Genomic DNA, 19,544 nt, shown 5'->3' with positions numbered 1-19,544 from the left:
GGGTTGAGAAGGGCCTGGCAGATTGCCCACACAAGGTTGTGTTCATTTCTGTTCTTTTTTTTATCAAGGTATCAATCAAAACTTGACCCCTGAACACCACCCGTGTGCTTTGATGGAGCTCATTCCCTGCCTGTTAGTCTCATACATCCATGCACTCCCTCTGGATTTCCTTTTCACACTTCAGGTAACATCCTTACAAAAAGTGTCCTGTCTGTTATCGTTTCAGTAAATAAATAAGCTAAATGTTGCAAAAATGTGATTAATTTGAGGAGTGAGGAGAATTTTGGCTTGTATGCAAACAATATTTTTTAATTTTAAATAATACATATACAGTATACACTCACCAGCCACTTTATTAGGTACACCTGATCACCAAATCAGCCAATCACATGGCAGCAACTCAATGCATTTATAGGCATGTGTGGGCTGCATCCAAAAACCTAGGCAGCTGACTTATTGCCTTGCTGCCTTATCAGGCAATGACTTGTAAGGCAGCATAAGCACACCAAGGTACCTTACGAAACTGATTTCGGACCAACTTCTGAGGCAGCATTTGAGGAGGTTTAATGATCAACAGCGAAATAAAGGGATCTAAACAAGATGATAACTAAATAAATATTCAATTACTACAGTAGTAATTCCTTGCTAAAAAAAGACATCAGAAGTGGAAAACTGGTCAAAAACGTACATTTACAGAAACTGACCAACAACTTTTAGACAGAATCTTTCTTATCTAGCTTAACTGTCACAGAATGAAATGCATAGGATTGTGGGATATCAAAGGCAGCGAAGGATATATGTACGGATATATATATATATATATATATGGTTATTGTACTGAAACCCCACTGATACGTCACTTGCATAACATACAGAACAGTCTGTATGTATGTATGTATGTGTGTGTATGTATATATATATATATATATATATATATATATATATATATATATATACACACACATATAGATCTTTGCAGATGTAAACCACCATCCTTGCATAACCCAATCATTCAAATGCAGATCTTGCAGATACTCATTCTTCTTGCAGAATTAGCAAGCGTGTCAATCCCAAAAACTACGTATGTGTCAGAGGTTACATTACTGTTCTGTAAATCTGCGGAATTTTTTGTTATTACGCCGGTACAATAAGATATGTCTTTTAGAACTGTGACAGGATGTGGCATGTGCACTGAGTCAGAAGAAAGCGCCACAGGCCCCCCGTTGCACAGTGGCTTATGAAGCAGTAGCAGAGCTGATATATATGTGTGAGCACTGGCTGAAAAAAAAAGATTTGTCTACTCTTCTGTGGCACTGAGGCTTTACAGGATTATCTGTTATTCTGAAGTCATCATTGGATGTGACAGAAAGACATGGGGCACAGTGTGCGACATGGTCATTTACAGATGAATAGAGTGCTATACATCAATGCCGTCATGTTGTGCTGTAGCAAAGGTTGTTATAAAGTGATTTGATGTTGAATGTCATTTCTTTTCTCCCTTAAAGACCACAAAAAAGGCATTCACTGTGCATTTTATTTCCATAACACATATCTGAATGAAATTGTGCCAGTCTGGATTTGATTGAATTGGAGTGAAACACGGATGCTGTGATATCATTGGCTGTAATGGATAATGTAATTTTTTCCCTCCCAAGTGGCTTGTAGCATTATAGCAGAAAAGTGCCTGGAACTTTGTTATATTTTCATGGAAAACTGAGTTATTATTTTTATGACTATTAAAGGCACATAATGTAAGATTTTTTAGATTAAAATATCCAAAAACCACTAGAACAGTGTAGTTTATGTTGTTGACTTGTGTACTTACATTATCCAAAATGTTTTCAAGAATGTTTAAATCCAGAGAAAGAAACAATTTTAACCAGGACACATTTATTTTGTAGAAACCATGGCAACACCAAATACGCTTTAATATATTTTGTGTTTTAGAAAAGTGAGCAACTGTTTGGATACATTCATCAACAGAAAACGAATCGTTATATAGCTCAACACGTTTAGTCTTATTGTTTAAATCTAATTTTCATGATTTACCGTGAGTCCCATGTTTTACCATGCCTAATTTTGATCTAGCTTACTGCAGTTTGCAACAAGTGTCTCATAGTAGCTGCTGAGTGAACGTACAGAGTAGCATTATAACATAATTTTCAACACTCAAATAATGTATTTAATATGATAAAACAGCACTGTCTTACCCCTCATATGCATGAGTGGAAAAAAGCAGTCATCTGCGGCATAATAAAGGCTCCACTGCTTTTATTAAAAGCAGATGCCGTGTGTTGAGCGTGTCTCTCATTAGCAGTGGCTCCAGCGGCCTCGTTCTGCTCCAACGACTTTCAGCCCCACCCTGCTTCATAGTGAAGTTAATCATATTAGCTCATCCATGAATGTGATTTCTGTTCGAGTCTTGTCGGATGTAGAGGTGAAGACAACAACTCTAATGATTCCGCAAAATGAATGCGTCATCAAGTTACGCCTTTGTTTTGAATAAACAACCTCTAGTGGAGAAAATGAAATACATTGCCTTGAAGTTGTTTGTCTGTTCACATTGACAAGAACCTTGTGTGACAGTACACAAGCTATTCAAAATGTATTTAATGTTTAATATGGATTTTTCTGCATGAGACAGGGCGACTGCACTGTATTAAGGAGAGGACGACTGGGGCGATGTATTGCGAGATTTTGGGGAACAACCTCCTTCCCTCAGTTAGAGCATTGCAGATGGGTCGAGGCTGGGTCTTCCAACATGACATTTTAGAATTATTGTATATTGTTAATAAGTTAGAATATACAGTATGTCCTTTTCTTATTCAAAGAATGGATGTTATGGTTTTTAGACTGATAAATGACCAAATAGAGCAATTCACGTCTTGGCTATATTTCCATTCTTCATGCTGTTTGGAACAGGAGCAGCCTGCCCTCGGTGGAGGGTCAATGATGTCATCCCATGTGGCTCTGTATGGTTGTGGGAACATCGTTTCCCTCCACCATCAGATGAAAGAAGCTTAAAATAGACTGTTGACTGCTCTGGGCAAATCAACATTACAGCCACGTGAACCGCTGTGTGGAACCTTAAGTGAGTGAGGAGTAGCGCAGTGTTTTTGCCAGCAGTAGTGCAGCTCTCGGGTTTAAGATTATCACTTGTTACGAGATCTGTGCATTGATGAAGACCAGAAACCTTCATAGCCAGAATACATATTTATTTTGTTTAGGCAGAGAAAATACTGTTCAGAGAAAAGAAACCAAAAAACACCAAAAATAAACTCTTTTTTTTTTTTCAGTACAATTGGCCCTCAACACAGTGTAGAAAGAAAGAGAAGAACATAAAATGGGCGACATCCTTCACTGGAAGGTCATCCATAGTATTAAAAGGCTGGATGATCAGGGTAATTGAGCATTGTGTGCCAACAATTTAATTATCCCCACCGTTTAGGGTGAGTTTGTGTGGGACATAGATGCCCTTTGGGTCATCGGTTGGCATTTTAGCGGGAGGTTTTGGCTGCACTAAGACAGTCGGAGTTGTGCTTATGAGCGAACAAACAGAGCAATCAGCAAGACGTGGGCAGTGGAGAAATGCCTCCGGTCATGAGGACAAACTGAGCTCCAACACAACAGGGTTTCTAGAAACTGGGCTCTAGAAGAGGAGAATTCAACGGTTCTTAAAGAAAACACATGGAGGTGACAAGCAGAAAAAGCATTTACTCAGTCAAACACACTCTGACGTACCAAAAGCAGAAAAATACAGAGGGGAAAGTCTATAAAATCATGCTCAATTAGAGAGATTGCAGCCCAAGGGCTCAATTAACATTTGATTGGGCTGGCTGAAGTCCTTCTTATCATTTGAGGGCAGAATTGGCTTCCTAAAGGGACACGAGGTTCGAAAACACAGTCTTTGATTTAGTTGAAGGCAGTTTCGGGTGAGATATTTCTAACTTAATGAGGTTTTTGTGAAGGAAACTTTCTGGTTTGTTATTTTGACACATTTAAAAGTATAAAATCAGGTTTGGGGATTGTTAGGAGATCCCAAAGTGAGCAGCATCCTGTGAACTCCCTGTTACTGTAATGTAAAAGAATATACTTTACTTGTAATGTAATTAAAATCACCAGTTAGAGAATATTACTCATCAGTCTTTGAATTTTATTTTTTTACTGATTAACTAAATACCTCTTTTGTCATTTTGATAAAGGCAATTTTAACTTGTCAGAACAAAACCTTCCTCCTCCTGAGCATTTGATCAAAACTAATTCAGCACAGCAAATAATAATCATTTTTAAAAATCATAGTTGGCAGATTTCTGTAAATAGCACAGAAACAAACAACGAAGAAGAAAGAAGGGAAGATGAGAGAGGGGAGGCCTGTCTATGTTGATCTGGCACAAGGGAACACTACAGTCCAGATGCAGGCGTCCTTCCGTCAGCTTCCTCTCTGATTACATGGGTACGGTCATGGCGGATGTTGGGCACATAGGTCCGAGGTCACATGTTTTTGTTGTTGTCATGGTGATGGCACTGGCTGCTAGCAGGTGGATCCAGAAAGGGAAGCTCCTGCTCTGTGCTGTGGAGGCGGAGCACTCTGGAGTTCAGGTCCACACAGCACTGGGAATGGAGGGCAGATCATTGCGTCACATCTAGTGTATTATATGACTTCTTATTGTCACAGTTGTTGCTTTTTCTGACTGATCAGACTTGATGCTTTCCTCTTACAGAAGATCAAATATTCCTGTCTGCCCAACATCTGTCTGTCTGTCTGACGTTCAATCTCTCTGTCTGACGTTCGATCTGTCTGTCTGTCTGTCTGTCTGTCTCTTACATTCAGTCTGTCTGATGTTTAATCTGTCTGTCTGTCTGATGTTCAATCTGTATGTCCTACGTTTGATCTGTCTGTTTTATGTTCAATATGTCTGTCTATCTGACATTCAATCTGTCTGTCTGTCTGATGTTGAAACTTTTTGTCTGTCTGACGTTCAGTCTGTCTGTCTGTCTGACGTTGGATCTTTCTGACATTCAATCTGTCTGTCTGTCTAATGTTTGATCTCTGTCTGATGTTTGACCTGTCTGTCTGTCTGTCTGACATTTGATCGGTCTGTCTGTCTGTCTGACTTTCAATCTGTCTGTCTGACATTCAGTCTGTCTGTCTGTCTAATGTTTGATCTCTGTCTGACGTTTGACCTGTCTGTCTGTCTGTCTGACGTTTAAACGGTCGGTCTGTCTGACTTTCAATCTGTCTGTCTGTCTGTCTGACGTTTAATCTGTCTGCCTGTCTGATATGTTTGATCTTTCTGTCTGTCTGACGTTTGATCTGTCTGTCTGATGTTTGATCTGTCTGTCTGTCTGACGTTTAGTCTGTCTGACGTTTGGTTGGTCTGTCTGTCATTTGATCTGTCGTCTGTCTGACGTTCAGTATGTCTGTCTAACATTCAATCTGTCTGTCTGATGTTTGATATGTCTGTCCATCGGACATTCAGTCTGTCTGACGTTTGAAATGTCTGTCTGTCTATCTGTCTATGTCTGTCATTTGATCAACTGTCTGTGTGGAACCTTCGAGTGAGGAGTAGCAGTGTTTTTGATCTATTTGTCTGTCTGACGTTTGATCTGTCTATCTGTCTGCCATTCGATCTGTCTGTCTGTCTGTCTGTCTGAGGTTTGATCTGTCTGTCTATCTGACATTTGATTTGTCTGCCTGATGGTCAATCTGTCTATCTGATGTTCAATCTGTCTGGGTAATGTTTGATCTGTCTGCCATTGTATCTATCTACAATTATGTCTGTCTGTTCTATCGTTCTATATCTGTCTGTCTGTTGTTCAATCTGTCTGTCTGTTATTTTATCTATCATTCTATCTATCATTCAGTAATTCTGTCTTTCATTCTGTCTGTGTGTCTGTCTGCCCTAGCAACCAATGATGACACCGTAGCGGCGGCTTATTTATTTCCTATCAACCAACATCTAAGTAACTGCCAATCACTAGTCAGAACACCAACGCAGTTACAGTTACAGTCAAGTTACAGTCTTTAACATTTTTAAAACTATTATAACGTTTCTGGTGTTTTCAAGCTAGCATCAAAGTTTGTCTTGAAGTTAATTTTATATTTTTAAATACTTTATGATAAGAATTAAGAGAAAGTACATTTCAAGACACAGTAACTATGTCAACACTGGAACAGAGAAAAAGTTATTTTTATATACAATTTTGATTTATTTGATATCAGTTTTGACACTCTGTTCTCTCAATCTGATCATAGTTCAACCAAACACATCCGTCACAGGACAGACCATAGTCTAAAAACCTGGTTTTGGTCACACCATGTTCTCAAACTGTGTTGTGCCTTTGTAAAGCTAAATTATTAGTGAACATGCTTTGTTGTTGTTGTTTGCCACTGTACATAACAGTCTGAAGAGAATTTATATTGTCTAGGTAGCTGAAAAATAGGCATAGTTTTAATTCTGCTGTTTATGGTCTGCACATACAGTAAGTCCTCATTGGTTTCAGGGATCCTTCTTCTTGTATACATTATATTTTTCTTCTGTCAAGAATAGTATGGTATTTGCATATACTTATACAGATACTGTCCACGTCCTCCACACTTTCATTCTCAATCTTTTTCTCTCCCACCCCTATTTCTCGCTTCCCTTGTCATACTCAAAAAAGGATTTTCTCTTCTTTTAATAGCATTTAACTCCCTCCTCATAACTTATGTAAAACTCAAAGGGGAATCCCCCCCCCCCCCCGGCATTTGAAATAACCTCAAACCATATTGAGAACTGAGTCAATATTTAGATATATGCTCAAAAAAGAACTCCCCCATCATGTATAAAGCCACGTTAGAACCCATAGCCTCAAAACTACTTTACTTCTTGTTTTTGTATTTTATAATATGATTTACATCATGTTATGTCTGTCATGGTTTCAGCGTGCTTATTTTTCAAAGTTCAGTTGTTAAAAATCAACTAGTAGAGCATTGCATCACATAGGCCTAATTATTGATAAAAATAGATACCAGTACTTTGAATGCACTAAGTCACTTTTGCTGTAAATAAGTTGCTTTTCTAAATCATGTAAATGTCTGATTTTTATCAGAAAGCTAAATTCAAAATTGAACAACTATGATTATAAGCTTGTAATAATTAGCTTTTATTAAATCTCATTTAAATGTCAATCTAGATCAAACTGAGGTCGAGGAGAAAATTTGTAAAATGAATAAAAGATTCACTATAAATAATATTACACTCTAAAAAAATGCTGGGTTAAAAACAACCCAAGTTGGGTTGAAAATGCACCGACCCAACAATTGAGTTGTTTTAACCCAATGGTTGAGTTGTTTTAACCCAGTGGTTGAGTTGTTTTAACCCAGTGGTTGGGTAAAATGTTGCTTAAGACAACCCAATTGCTGGGTAAGAACAACTCAACCATTGGGTTAAAACAACCCAATTGTTGGGTCGGTGCATTTTCAACCCAACTTGGGTTGTTTTTAACCCAGCATTTTTTAGAGTGTATTAAATACAAAAGATGGGTAACCTTTTACAATAAGGTCTCATTTGTTAACATTAGGTAATGCATTAACTAACATGAGCTGACAATGAGCAATGTATTTTTATGTCATCATTTATTAATCTTTGTTAATGTTACTTAAAAACATTGATGTTCATTTTAGTTCTCAGTCCAAATACAACTTTTGATCGTAATAAATACTGGGGAAGTGTTGTTTATATTAGTTCATGCTACATAATATAGTTGTATGTAATGTAAATAAATGAAACCTTATTATAAAGTGTTACCTAAAAATATGTTACAATTTACAGAATTTTACACAACATTTATCGTAAATAGTTTATTCTATTCAACAGCAATAGTTAAAAAAGTCTAATCTAGAGAATATTTCACACATATTTATAATAGATATGTTTTTTTACAGTATAAATTGTTCCCTATACACAAAAATATACACAAGGGAATCGTCATATTTTGGGGTCAGTGGCATTCAAAATGTTGAAACATCTGATTTAGATGTCCAACACAATTTGCCATACACTGAAAAAAGTCACAGCCTGGCATTTTTAGTACAATCGACTTGAATGTTTAAGTTATTTTCACCTTTATGATTATGAACAGATTATGAGTTCAACAGATTATGTTAAACTGACTTTAAAAAAATGAGTGGCATCTTGTATAACTTATTAAAAGAGTTGTATAACTTGTATAACTTATTAAAAGAGTTGTATAACTTGTATAACTTATTAAAACTGATTAAAAGTTTAACATTTCTTAACATTTCTATTTTGATGAGTTAAAACAATGTAAAAAACACATGTTGTCATAACTTATTGGACATATAATGTTTTACAGTCTCAGCAGAAGCACGTGATTTTCAAAAGTTTTTATGATAGCATTTAAAAAAATTTTTTTTTTTTTTTTTGACACGCGTGGATTAGAAATCATGCCACACGAGACTCCGAAGAGAAGGTTTAATAAACACAGGGCTTACTTTGAGTTCCAGCAGAGTCTGTAGACCCAGACACACCTCAAACGTGGCATCCTCTGTGAACAGACAAGAAATGAGACTCAAAATTTGGGAAAAAGAGAATATCTATCCCCTGTGATCATAATTCTATTCTTTCTCCAATTGGAACAGCATATGAGGTGGCCTGATAAAACTGGTATCGTTGGCTTATATATCTGTATGCAATGCATGCACGAAACACGGCCGGCACCGTGCCCAAGCCATGTACTCTTCTGTTATATAATTCCTCTGTGCTGCCCACATTTCTTTGTTCAAGCATTCCCAGACTGCTGTCTGAATTGGAAAAGGTCAGTACTCTGAAAGCTGAATGCAAATACAAGCTGAAGAAATATATATGACTATCCCTTTCCACACACTCAAAAGACTTTTCTCTTTGCATTAAACCTATATTTAGATATGACTGGTTGAAACTGGTTCTGTGAGTAACTTACTCTTAAGGAGAATGCCCTGAATGTCTATTCTGTATTCAGTCTAATCTATCAAACATTGTATAAACAGCTGAATGTGCCATGTTTTTTTTTTTTAAATCTTTTTATTAATTTAAAGGCAATAGGCAGTGCATTTTTCGAAGTGACTGGAGAAACTTTGAAGTCTGACCTATGACCTGGGCTGTGCATTGCACTCTTTCTCTGCCCAGCTGCAGGTGCAGGGACTTCACCGTCTCCACTGTCGAATCACTGAGTGCCAGCTTGTCTCGAGGTTTGTCTTCTTGGTTGGTTTTCAATCTGCAATATATACAAGCGTTTGGACATGATGTAATCTTTTAACGTTTTTCAGAGAATTCTCTTATATGCTCACCAAGGCTGCATTTATTTGATAAAATACACTGAAAACAGTAATATTGTAAAATATTATTAGAATTTAAGAAAACTTTTTAATATATTTTAAAATGTAATTTCGTCCTGTGATGGCCAAGCTGAATTTTTAGCAGCAATGCTTGAGTCTTCAGTGTCACATGATCCTTCATGTTTTTATTGTATCTTTGATCAGATAAATACAGATTTAGTCAGTATAAGAGACTTTGATTTTTTTTTTTTACAAATCATAATTATTCCAAATGATTACTTCATGTAATATAAAAGTTTTTAAACCACAATTGGTTTCAGTAATCATGCACACAAAAAAATACAGGTTGTATGCTCGATTTCACTAATCCAAATTACAAATGGGTAATGATTATTGGTTCGTTTTCTCTGCAAAAACAAAAAACAGCACAAATATCACCACAATTCTGTGTCATTTGAGTCGCAAAAATCTTGATGGAACTATCTGTGGTATAGTTAAACCTATGTTATGAGGACAAAATGTCTCCACAAAGATGGCAATATCCAGGGATATTTCCCCATGAGGAAAACAGCTAATATTTTTTGTTAATGTAAAAATGCAGTAGGTTTTGTGTGATGGGTAGGGTTAGTGTGAGGGGAGAGAATAAACAGTATAAACAGTTTGTACAGTATAAAAAACATTACATCTATGGAGAGTGAGTCCACACAAAGATAGTGAACCAGACTCTAATTTATTCTGTAATATTTATGACTGTATATGTACTAGACTGTGTGTGTGTGTGTGTGTGTGTGTGTGTGTGTGTGTGTGTGTGTGTGTGTGTGTGTGTGTGTGTGTGTGTGTGTGTGTGTGTGTGTGTGTGTGTGTGTGTGTGTGTGTGTGTGTGTGTGTGTGTATGTGTACCCTTGTTTATATTACATTGTGGGGACCAAATGTTTTCATAAGGATAGTAAAACCTGAGATCACCTACATTGTGGGAACCAGCCAGCGGTCTCCACTTTTCAAAAGGCTTATAAATCATACAGGATGAGGTTTTTTTTTTTGTTGAGAAAGTAAAAATGCAGAATGTTTTCTGTGATGGGTAGGTTTAGGGGCAGGGTGTGTGTGTAAGGGGATAGAAAATATGGGTTGTACGGTATAAAAACCATTACGCTAGTCGTCCTATGGAGAGTCCCCACAAAGATAGTGAACCGTGTGTGTGTGTGTGTGTGTGTGTGTGTGTGTGTGAGTGTGTAAAATACACTTACCCCAGTCGTCTGCAGCATGTTTTAGAGATGTGGTTGTGTTGACACCCTGTGTTTATGGATAACATCACCTCTGCATCTTCACACTGCAAAATAAACAGTTTTTCTTCACACTGATGAATTCCCTGATAATATATTTGTTTTCCCCGTGATGCCTTTTTCACGGCTTTAATGTGACAGGAATTTTAAGTAGCAGAACACATTATCAGTCAGACTACCACAGTCTCTCAACCAGTTTTACTCAGACACCAAGCTGAGACACTACAGTATGTTGAAGAACAGATATTAGCACTTGGCCTTTTAAATAGACAATACCAAGTTTTGTTTTTGCATTGTGTGACAGTGTCAGAATTGATCGTTTAACACCGTCTGAGGATAATAGTCCTGGTTAATAATGGACTGTCACTGTGGTTTCGCTTCAGCGAGTCAGTTTATTCTCAGGCTGTCCTTTCACCTGAAATTCCATCAGCGCTTGCAGAATTCAGAGCTCATCAGGTGAATTATGACCCTGTGCTTTTGCAGCATTTGCTCTTTGGAAGGTCTAAGTGCCTTTTCATGCTGCTTGCTTGACATTTATGTGTAAATAATTTGTTGGGTATTAGCAGAAATAGTGGATTGTTTTTTAACTTTTTTAGCCATCATTTGTTTCCTGGTGGATCCTGTCACATGTTTTGAGTCATACCACATTTGTGTAAAAAGTAACTTTACCAATTAATAAAATAGCTTACTAAATAGGCTGTGTTATCTCTGGCATTTTCCTTAATAGATCAGCAAAAACCGATAAAACCTTGTCTGGTTGGCTTCTTCATTCTTCCTATGTACAAATATGAAAATTTTGTTTGATTAAAAAAAGTGATGAATGTCTATTAGTATAAATAGTATGAAAATACTGGCTTTTACATCTTTTATTTTCAAACAAAATGTGCATATTTGCACATAGGAAGAATGAAGAAGATATAAAATATATTTTATAAATAGTATTTTATATATTTCAGCTGTAGTGGAAATATTATGGTTAAACCTTACAATACAGTCCCATTAGTTAACGTTAGTTAATGCATTATCTAACATTAATTAATATATTTGTTACTGTTTTTATTAATCTTTGTTAACGTTAATTAATGAAAATTCAACTGTTCGTGTTAGTCAGCTCAGGTCCTTTAACTCATTTTAACAGATACTACTTTTGATTTTAATAATGTATTATAATGTGTAAAAAAAATTACTAAGATTAATAAATGCTTTAAAAGTATTTTTCATTGTTAGTTCATGTTAACAAATGTTGTTAAAGTTAACAAATGGAACCGTAGTGTTATAACTCAGTCTTATATATATATAAAAAAAAAAACATTTTTTAGCAAATTTTGTACTGTAAATACAGCATTAACAGAAATATTTGTCCTGGATCTGGATTCAAGTTTTTCAGAGAGCTGTGTAATAATAATAAAAATAATAACAACACAATAATAATAATACAATTTAGTTATTAAACATTTAATAAGCAACATTATTTTTTAAATAATACTTTTTAATTTTCATCATAATTTTCATTACCGTATATTATATGATATAGTGAATTAGTGTCATGGGAGAAGTAAGTCTCAGCTGAGATATTTCGAGGGATTTGGAACCTGTTTGTGGCATATGGTCTCTCAGCATGCGTGAGGACTTAAAGACAGTATGACTCCACCTACACACAGCTAAAGCGCTGTTAAGCTTTGCTTTTGCTCCTCGCCTGTTTGTTAACTGCTCAGTTAATGAGTGAGGGACGAGGTCTGCGTCGGCATTGTTCTACCGTTAAAGATAAATGAGTGGATGAGAGCTTTGCTGCAACCTCTTTGAGTTTCCTGTCACTCAAGGTGAGCCGTCACCCCCGCAACTTTCCTACCACATAAAGGGTAGGATGCTTCATCTCTCGTACCAGTGCGTCAGTCTGTCATTATGCATACACGGGGGGCCGCAGAGCCCCTCTCGCACATTGTTCCGACCCCACTAGTACGTTCCACGTACACTTGCACAGACATGCAGGTTTCCTTGCATTGTCTCGCACTTGTTTCTTCCTCTGGTAGCTTTCTAGTGCTGTGTTGAAAGTGCTTTTGGTCCAATGTGAGATGCCCTAAATAAAACACACTGAGGTGGCAACACGCCATATGAGGCAAACTGTTACTGTCGGGTGTGTGACAGGTTCATTCTAGCTGTGATTGTGTGTGTCTTCATTCATTTCTCAGCATCTTTCCCTGCACCTGTGGTCAGGATATAAAAAATAACTGATTTCTTTTTTTGAATTGCAGAATAAAACCGCAAATAAGACGTGACATGGAGCAGAACTCTTAGTGGACGCTATACAAACAATCAAACTTGGTGGGATGCTTCCATTGTGAGCTGTTATGTCTTTATTTGATTGCATAGAACAAAATCATGCTTGACTCAAACTGAAACGTATCTTTCCAGAAAAGGAGGCATGAACCAGTACGGTGGATTTGATGTTTTAAACACTGCCCCACTTATCTGGCTCTTCATTACCGAAGCTTTAATTAGACGCTGATGGTTTCGTTCCATCTTTCATTTCACCTATGACAATACGACTGCATGTGTTTTCCAGAACATTCAGTTCATTCTGAATGCACGTGTGATCTGGAACAAAAGAATGTCCATTCATTTAACTTAAATCCGAGCACTGCTTTTTGGAATACTTCATTATGATTGGACAGTCATGTCATAGCCAAATGTTTTTTTGTATAATGACCCAGCAATCCTACGTAATTGTACTATTTTTATGTCTCTTGTATCACTTTGTGGTCTCTTTCTTACATGATAAAAAGAGAATACTATACAGTAGGGTTACATTTTTAGCAATAGGGGCCAGATTTACCAAACAGGGTAAATTAGCGTGAGAGTGCAAAACCATAAAAGCGCCAATGGGAGTGGAAAGTTCTGCGCATGGCCTACTGACGACGCGCAAATGAAACAAAAGTCGGATGATTTCCATAATAACCAACGCAATCTACCAAGAGCAGCGCAAATCAGTGTCTGGTTTAATGTTTTGGCCTTTAAATAATGGCGTAAATACCAGTAAATTGACTAGTGCAATCCTTAGTAAATCAGCTTGCGTGATTCATTTAAATACTCTCATAAATTTTGTGCCTGAAAGGGATACTCCTACAAATGCATATGACAGGTCCGCCCCAGAAATATTAGTAAATCTGTCCCTATAGGTGTCATAAAATAATAATTTTTACAGTATTTATAAATCTAGGTTAATGCTAATATGTTATTGTATGTTAATGCTAATATGTTGGTTTATTCATGTTTTTTTCATTATAGATTAAATACATTTAAAATTTGTACATTTTAAAAAACTGTATTTGTAGAAATTAACATAACTGATTCATTTGTTATAAAATATTGTTTTGTTAATTCATGATAACTAATGCGTGTAATTAAGTAATCAATGGAATCCTACACTGTAAAAAATGTTGGTTGGCTAACTTAAAAAAGTAAGTAACCTGGTTGCCTTAAAATTTTGAGTTTATTGAAATTAAAAATTTGAGTTAAATAATGAAGGAAATTTGTTTAATAAATAGAAACTCAAAATATTGTTGTATCTGAACCACATCAAATTTTTCATGAAAATAGCACTATTTGGCATGTTTCACTGCATCTTCAGAAATAAAACACACACAATTACCCAAAATGCTTACAAAATCGTTTAATAATATTTTAATAAAGGTTGTCGAATCTCAAAAAAATTCTAAATCATTTTTTACAGTGTAATGTCAAATGTCAAAATTATTATTATTATTTTTTAAACTCATTTTTAAGTATAAAAAAATGAAGAAACAATGTGCAGTCGGCTGGTCATTCTCACAAATTTATCTGAACCACATAATTTTTTTTATAAATCATCAAAAAATTGATACTTTTTTTGATAAATAAAAAAAAAACATACAATTACCAAATATGCTTACAAAAGCTTTTAATAATCTTTTAATAAAGATTGTCGAATCTCAAAAAATGTTCATTCTATTAACTCAAAATGTTAATTTCAATGAACTCAAAATTTTAAGACAACCAGGTAACTTTTTTTCTAAATTATTTTTTACAGTGTATGTTTTTCCTCGATACCAGTAAAAATAACAGACTCATCCTTTTTTTTCATGAAAGTTTTGCGTTTGATTAGCAAATATAATATTAAACTGAAATCAATATTTGATGTACAATTATTTAGTTATATCATTTGAGTATCTACCTCTCTTGTTTCATACAAATGCAGCTGCTGCCATTTTGCAATAATTTTTTTGTGTAATGGATTATAAGATAACAAACACATGAGATTTTAAAACAGTTTCATCTCAAATCAGTATGCCCATAATTATGTATGTGGTGAAATACATGTCTGTCTAGTTTGAACTCTAATAAAATATATCAACTCCAGTCAATATTGTGTCTAATTATGTGGCATTTAGCTGTGTAATAAGCAGTGTAATTTACATTCAGCCATTTGTTATCGCAGAAGAAACCCCTTCAGAATAAGCCCATTTATTCTGCGAAATCAACCGGCTGGATGTACATTATCCTACTTAAACTCAGTTAACTGTGCCTTCATTATAGCCATGCGATGAACTGGACAGGCTATCACATCAAGTAACATCACGTTAGACATTTTCATGATTGACTCATTTAAGTTCAAAGAGCCATTGATTGTTCTTGAATTGTCAGCTGAAAAGTGTTGGCAGAGGAAATTAGCTGCTGTTTGGTTCACACCCAATCTGCTTTAATTTAGGGTCCTATTTTTACTGCGCTCAATCACTGCATGAATAGAGGCTGATGGAGAGGGGGTTCTGCAAGATGGCTGATTTTGATGATGTTCAGTCTGCTCTAGAGTAAAACAGAGAATCGTTTAAAGGAAATGGATGGTGCTGGAAAACCTTCAAACATCAGGGAAATTAAGAAGAGATATTTCCTGACCTGAGGAAATCATTTAAAATTAATAATAGTAATCTCTAACATTTGGAGAAGTTCAGGAAATTAATTCAAAAGAATACTGATCTTTTTAGCTATTAAAAAAAAAGAAAAATGTGTTCAGTAACCTCGAACAATGGAGACGTAATTGAAATTCATTAGCTAATCCTGTTCCTTTCACATATACCATTCAAAAGTTTGGGGTCAATAAGATTTTGATGTTTTTATTCAACAAAAACACACTAAACTGATCAAAAGTAAAGACATTTATTGTCCAGGTTATGTTGTTCAGTGTTATGTATGTCATTAATCCACCTGTATTTCTTGTGTTTCCTTTCAATTTAGGCCCCATCCACACGGAGGCACGTTTAGCTGTATACGTAAAATGTTTGTATTGTATCAGCGTTACATCCAGATGGAATGCCAGATTAAAAATTATTTTATTGTGAGATTTTTGCGATGGTAGAAAGTGAGGCAAAATCTCACGATAAAATTACAATAAATACATTTGCTACTTACCATCAAATTAACCGCGGTAACAAGTCATCCAAAAATATTTTTATTGATATTTGGGTCGCGGTTGGTCGGGTCGTTTGAAATAAAGAAAATGCCCGATTTCCAAACACGTTAAACTGAGAAATGCCTTTGTACCATTTCAATATATACTTTTAAACACATACAACTCAGTAATGTCCGACACGATCACATGGTAATGCGTATCAATAGTACGAGTGTGCAATCTCGTGGAAAGTATACGCCAAAAAGAGTTTTGACGTGCATATGCTACGCAGTTTTTCGCATCTATGGGTAGGATGCGCTCTTGGATAGGATGGGGGTGGTGGGGTGGGTGATTTGTGCGCATAATACGCCATAAAGTGCATATCCTATGCACGCGAAAACCGTGTGCATGAAACTCATTTTGGGGTATACATTCCAGGGCTGGATTTTTGTTGGGAAAGTCGGGGGAGAGACGCACACTTCGATTAGGCTGGATAAACACATAACACGTTTATTACATAACACTAGGCTGTATCATACAGCACACAGAAAAAGAACAGTTTGCGACTTTGTGCTCCTAAGGGCTTTCACACTTTTCTCTCAGTTTTCTCTCAGTTGACCTGCTAATGAATTTTCCAAGCAGGGTCGAAACATAAACATCACATTCATCAGTAATATGCATCTAGACAGCTGAAATGGACAATGGTGGGCCTCCTCAAGAACTGCCTGCTCTCGCCACTGCACCTCTAAGCGCACGTCAGGACCTGAAACATTTCTCTCCTACACAGGCTGGATCAATGGATATTATAGAGCGTTTACTACTTTTAAAAAATGCGGGTTGGGTACAATATTTTCTTTTTTTGCGGTCTGAGTTGCGGGCGGGTTAGTTGAAAACGTTGGTCAGGTGCGGGTTGTTTATACATTGACATAAAATATACAAATTGGCTGGCTGTACACACGAAAACACAAAGGTGTCGGTTTCAGATTTATCCACTCTGGGACCCGGTTTCTTTCACAGTTTACACACAAATAAACAGCACACTCGATTTGAACATTGATAATAATCAGCATTATTAGAGTGATTTCTGAAGGATCGTGTGACACTGGTCTGGAGTAATGATGCTGTAAATTCAGCCTTACCATCACAGGAATAAATTACATTTTAAAATATATATTTATGAGTTATAAAATTGTGCTTTTACTGTATTTTCAATCAAATCAATGTAGCCTTGGTGATCAAGATTTTTTTTTTTTTTTAATTATAGCGACCCCAAACTTTCGAATGGAGGACATTTTATCTTATACTTCCTTTGTGTGTCTTATGTATGAGTTTTTGAAGCTGTGATAGGTAGATAGATGTTATATCACCATACAATGAGTCACTTGTGCCCCAGTTATGTCATCTCTATTATAAACTTTGCATGTGGCGTTTCACTGGTTTGGGCTTTTTAGATGCGCACTGGCCCTCTAAACCCCGACTGCAGACAACAATCGACTGCGAGGAAAATAAACCCATGAGTCATAGGGAGTCAGAGCTTGTGTTCTGTCATTACAGCAAGCTGTTATCTCTTCTATACAGCTGATACATACAGCTGAAAAGGCTGAGGCTCTGCTCAGCTCATCTGTGTGAATGCCTACCTTACACTGGACCACTAGAGCTGAGAGGGTGGATGCTCTCACGCCCTCTTTTAGGCCTTTCTTCCTCTCCTCTCCCATTTTATCTTTCTGTTTGGACTCTGTCTTCCCCCCTGCATCGCTGCTGTCCCCTTCATCTTCATCGTCCTCATCTTCGTCCGACCTAAGGCTCTTCTCGCTCTCCTCCGGAGACTCTCTCTCCTCTGTGGAGTCATCCACCGTGCTCTCGCTCCTCTCCTCTGGCTCTCCGCCCTCTTTGCTGTCTGCCAGGGGTGAGCGAACATGAGATGGGATGTCCCGGGCCTCTCCACGCAAACGTGGAATGTTGCCCTCCAGGAGGCGTCGCTGCACGATGCTGTGGGGCTGCTGTATGGGGCAAACAGGAATAGGAAAATATATCATTCATTGCTATGACTGTTTGAAATAGCATACTACTATATTTTGTATTAAAATTTTCTGTAAATGCACACAGATGTTCAATTATGTTTACCTAATACTGTTTCAAATTAAATATGTTTTTTTTTACACAATTACACAACATGCAATGAATGCAAAAAAAAAAAAATGTAATTATAAAAAAGTTATTTAATTAAATTGGGTATAATATTCAATTTAATTTAAAGGTGAGATGAATTAAGAAATCAACTTTCCCTTGAGGTTTTGATATATAAAAGGTCATGGTAATATAAGAATATCCTGTACATTTCAGAGCTGAAAACGTCCTTGTTAGTCAAAGAAAAACTTTTATAGACACCAGCAGAAAACGATTGTGTGCGCATCTTTACGTCATTGCCTGACGAAACACCGCCTCTACAGCACGTCTAATTCAGTAGCCCCGCCCACCGACTCATGGGGCTGTTCAGATCATGCTAGCTAGCAGCAATAAACATGCCGAAGAATATAGCAAGATATTGTGCTATTCCTGGTTGTGGAAGAACACAGTCGCTGCATAAGCTTCCTTCTGATCATAAATGTGTGATTTTTAATAAAGTTCCAGCTCACGTGGGGAAGACATTATACGTTTGTTCGCTTCGAGAGAGCCTCAAAACCAGTGCTGTAGAACATACCCTATTGCTTATTTATTATGATGTTTTTGAATGTAAAAACCACACGAATGTCATTAGTTGACCTCAGACAACAGTATAAAAAAATAAAAAGCCAGTTCATGACACCTTTAAAATATGCACAATAAAAGTTACATAAATTGTATTATATTAAATAAAAAAAATTATGAAAGTATTGCCATGTGACTACAATGTTTAGAGCCAATTACAAGACTAAAAGCAAAACTTTTTATGTATTTTGTGTTTTGGTGGCCTGAAAACTAACTTTCGAAAACGTTTTCGTCTGCATAAACTAAAAAAAAAAAACGTGAATTTGTGAAAACTGATGTCTTATTCATCCATATTGTTTTGTTTTTCAAAGTGACATCGCCAACTACTGGCCTGACATGAATAATACAGCGTCTTTTGTCGCTTTCGTGGATCGGTGTGAATTGGGATCGTTTTGGCAACGCTGTCGTGAAAAAGCTGTATACTATTGCTTATAAATTGTAAAAAAAAAATAACAATAAAGTATACACTCTTATTCTACTTCAAACGTCCAGCCCCCCCCCCCCCCCCCCCCCAAAAAAAAAATCCTTTCAGTAAAACTGCTGGGAAAAACTAATTTCTAATTTATGTAAAACTCATTTCTTTCAATTGGATACTTGTGCATATAAGTAAGTACCAGTGGAGCTATTTTTTAGATTGTTCTTTTGCTGAGCACTTTGATGATACATGTTAATTGTTATTCCCTTTTAAATTGTTGCAGTTTGATTGCTTGTGGGAAATAAACAAGTTTCTCAGTCCGTTTTAGTCATTGTAAGTGCATAAATAAACACTGAGTGC

At 36.4% G+C, this 19,544-nt stretch overlaps 1 protein-coding gene across 1 annotated transcript in view; it reads right to left on the bottom strand.

The window, feature by feature from the left end:
- Positions 1-3,193: 3,193 nt before the first annotated feature.
- nrip2 (nuclear receptor interacting protein 2) overlaps positions 3,194-19,544 on the bottom strand; it is a 32,274-nt gene continuing 15,923 nt past the window's right edge. Inside the window, exons 2-6 of the mRNA XM_067426869.1 lie at positions 17,659-18,021; positions 10,564-10,646; positions 9,131-9,258; positions 8,498-8,550; positions 3,194-4,611 (exon numbers count right to left, since the gene is read on the bottom strand). Of these exons, the coding sequence (XP_067282970.1) occupies positions 4,492-4,611; positions 8,498-8,550; positions 9,131-9,258; positions 10,564-10,646; positions 17,659-18,021 (747 nt within the window). The 3' untranslated portion in view covers positions 3,194-4,491. The remainder of the gene's footprint in view (positions 4,612-8,497; positions 8,551-9,130; positions 9,259-10,563; positions 10,647-17,658; positions 18,022-19,544) is intronic.

This window comes from Pseudorasbora parva, chromosome 20, assembly GCF_024679245.1.
Source record: "Pseudorasbora parva isolate DD20220531a chromosome 20, ASM2467924v1, whole genome shotgun sequence".
NCBI classification, from domain to species: domain Eukaryota; kingdom Metazoa; phylum Chordata; class Actinopteri; order Cypriniformes; family Gobionidae; genus Pseudorasbora; species Pseudorasbora parva.
This window is presented reverse-complemented; position numbering and strand designations above follow the sequence as displayed.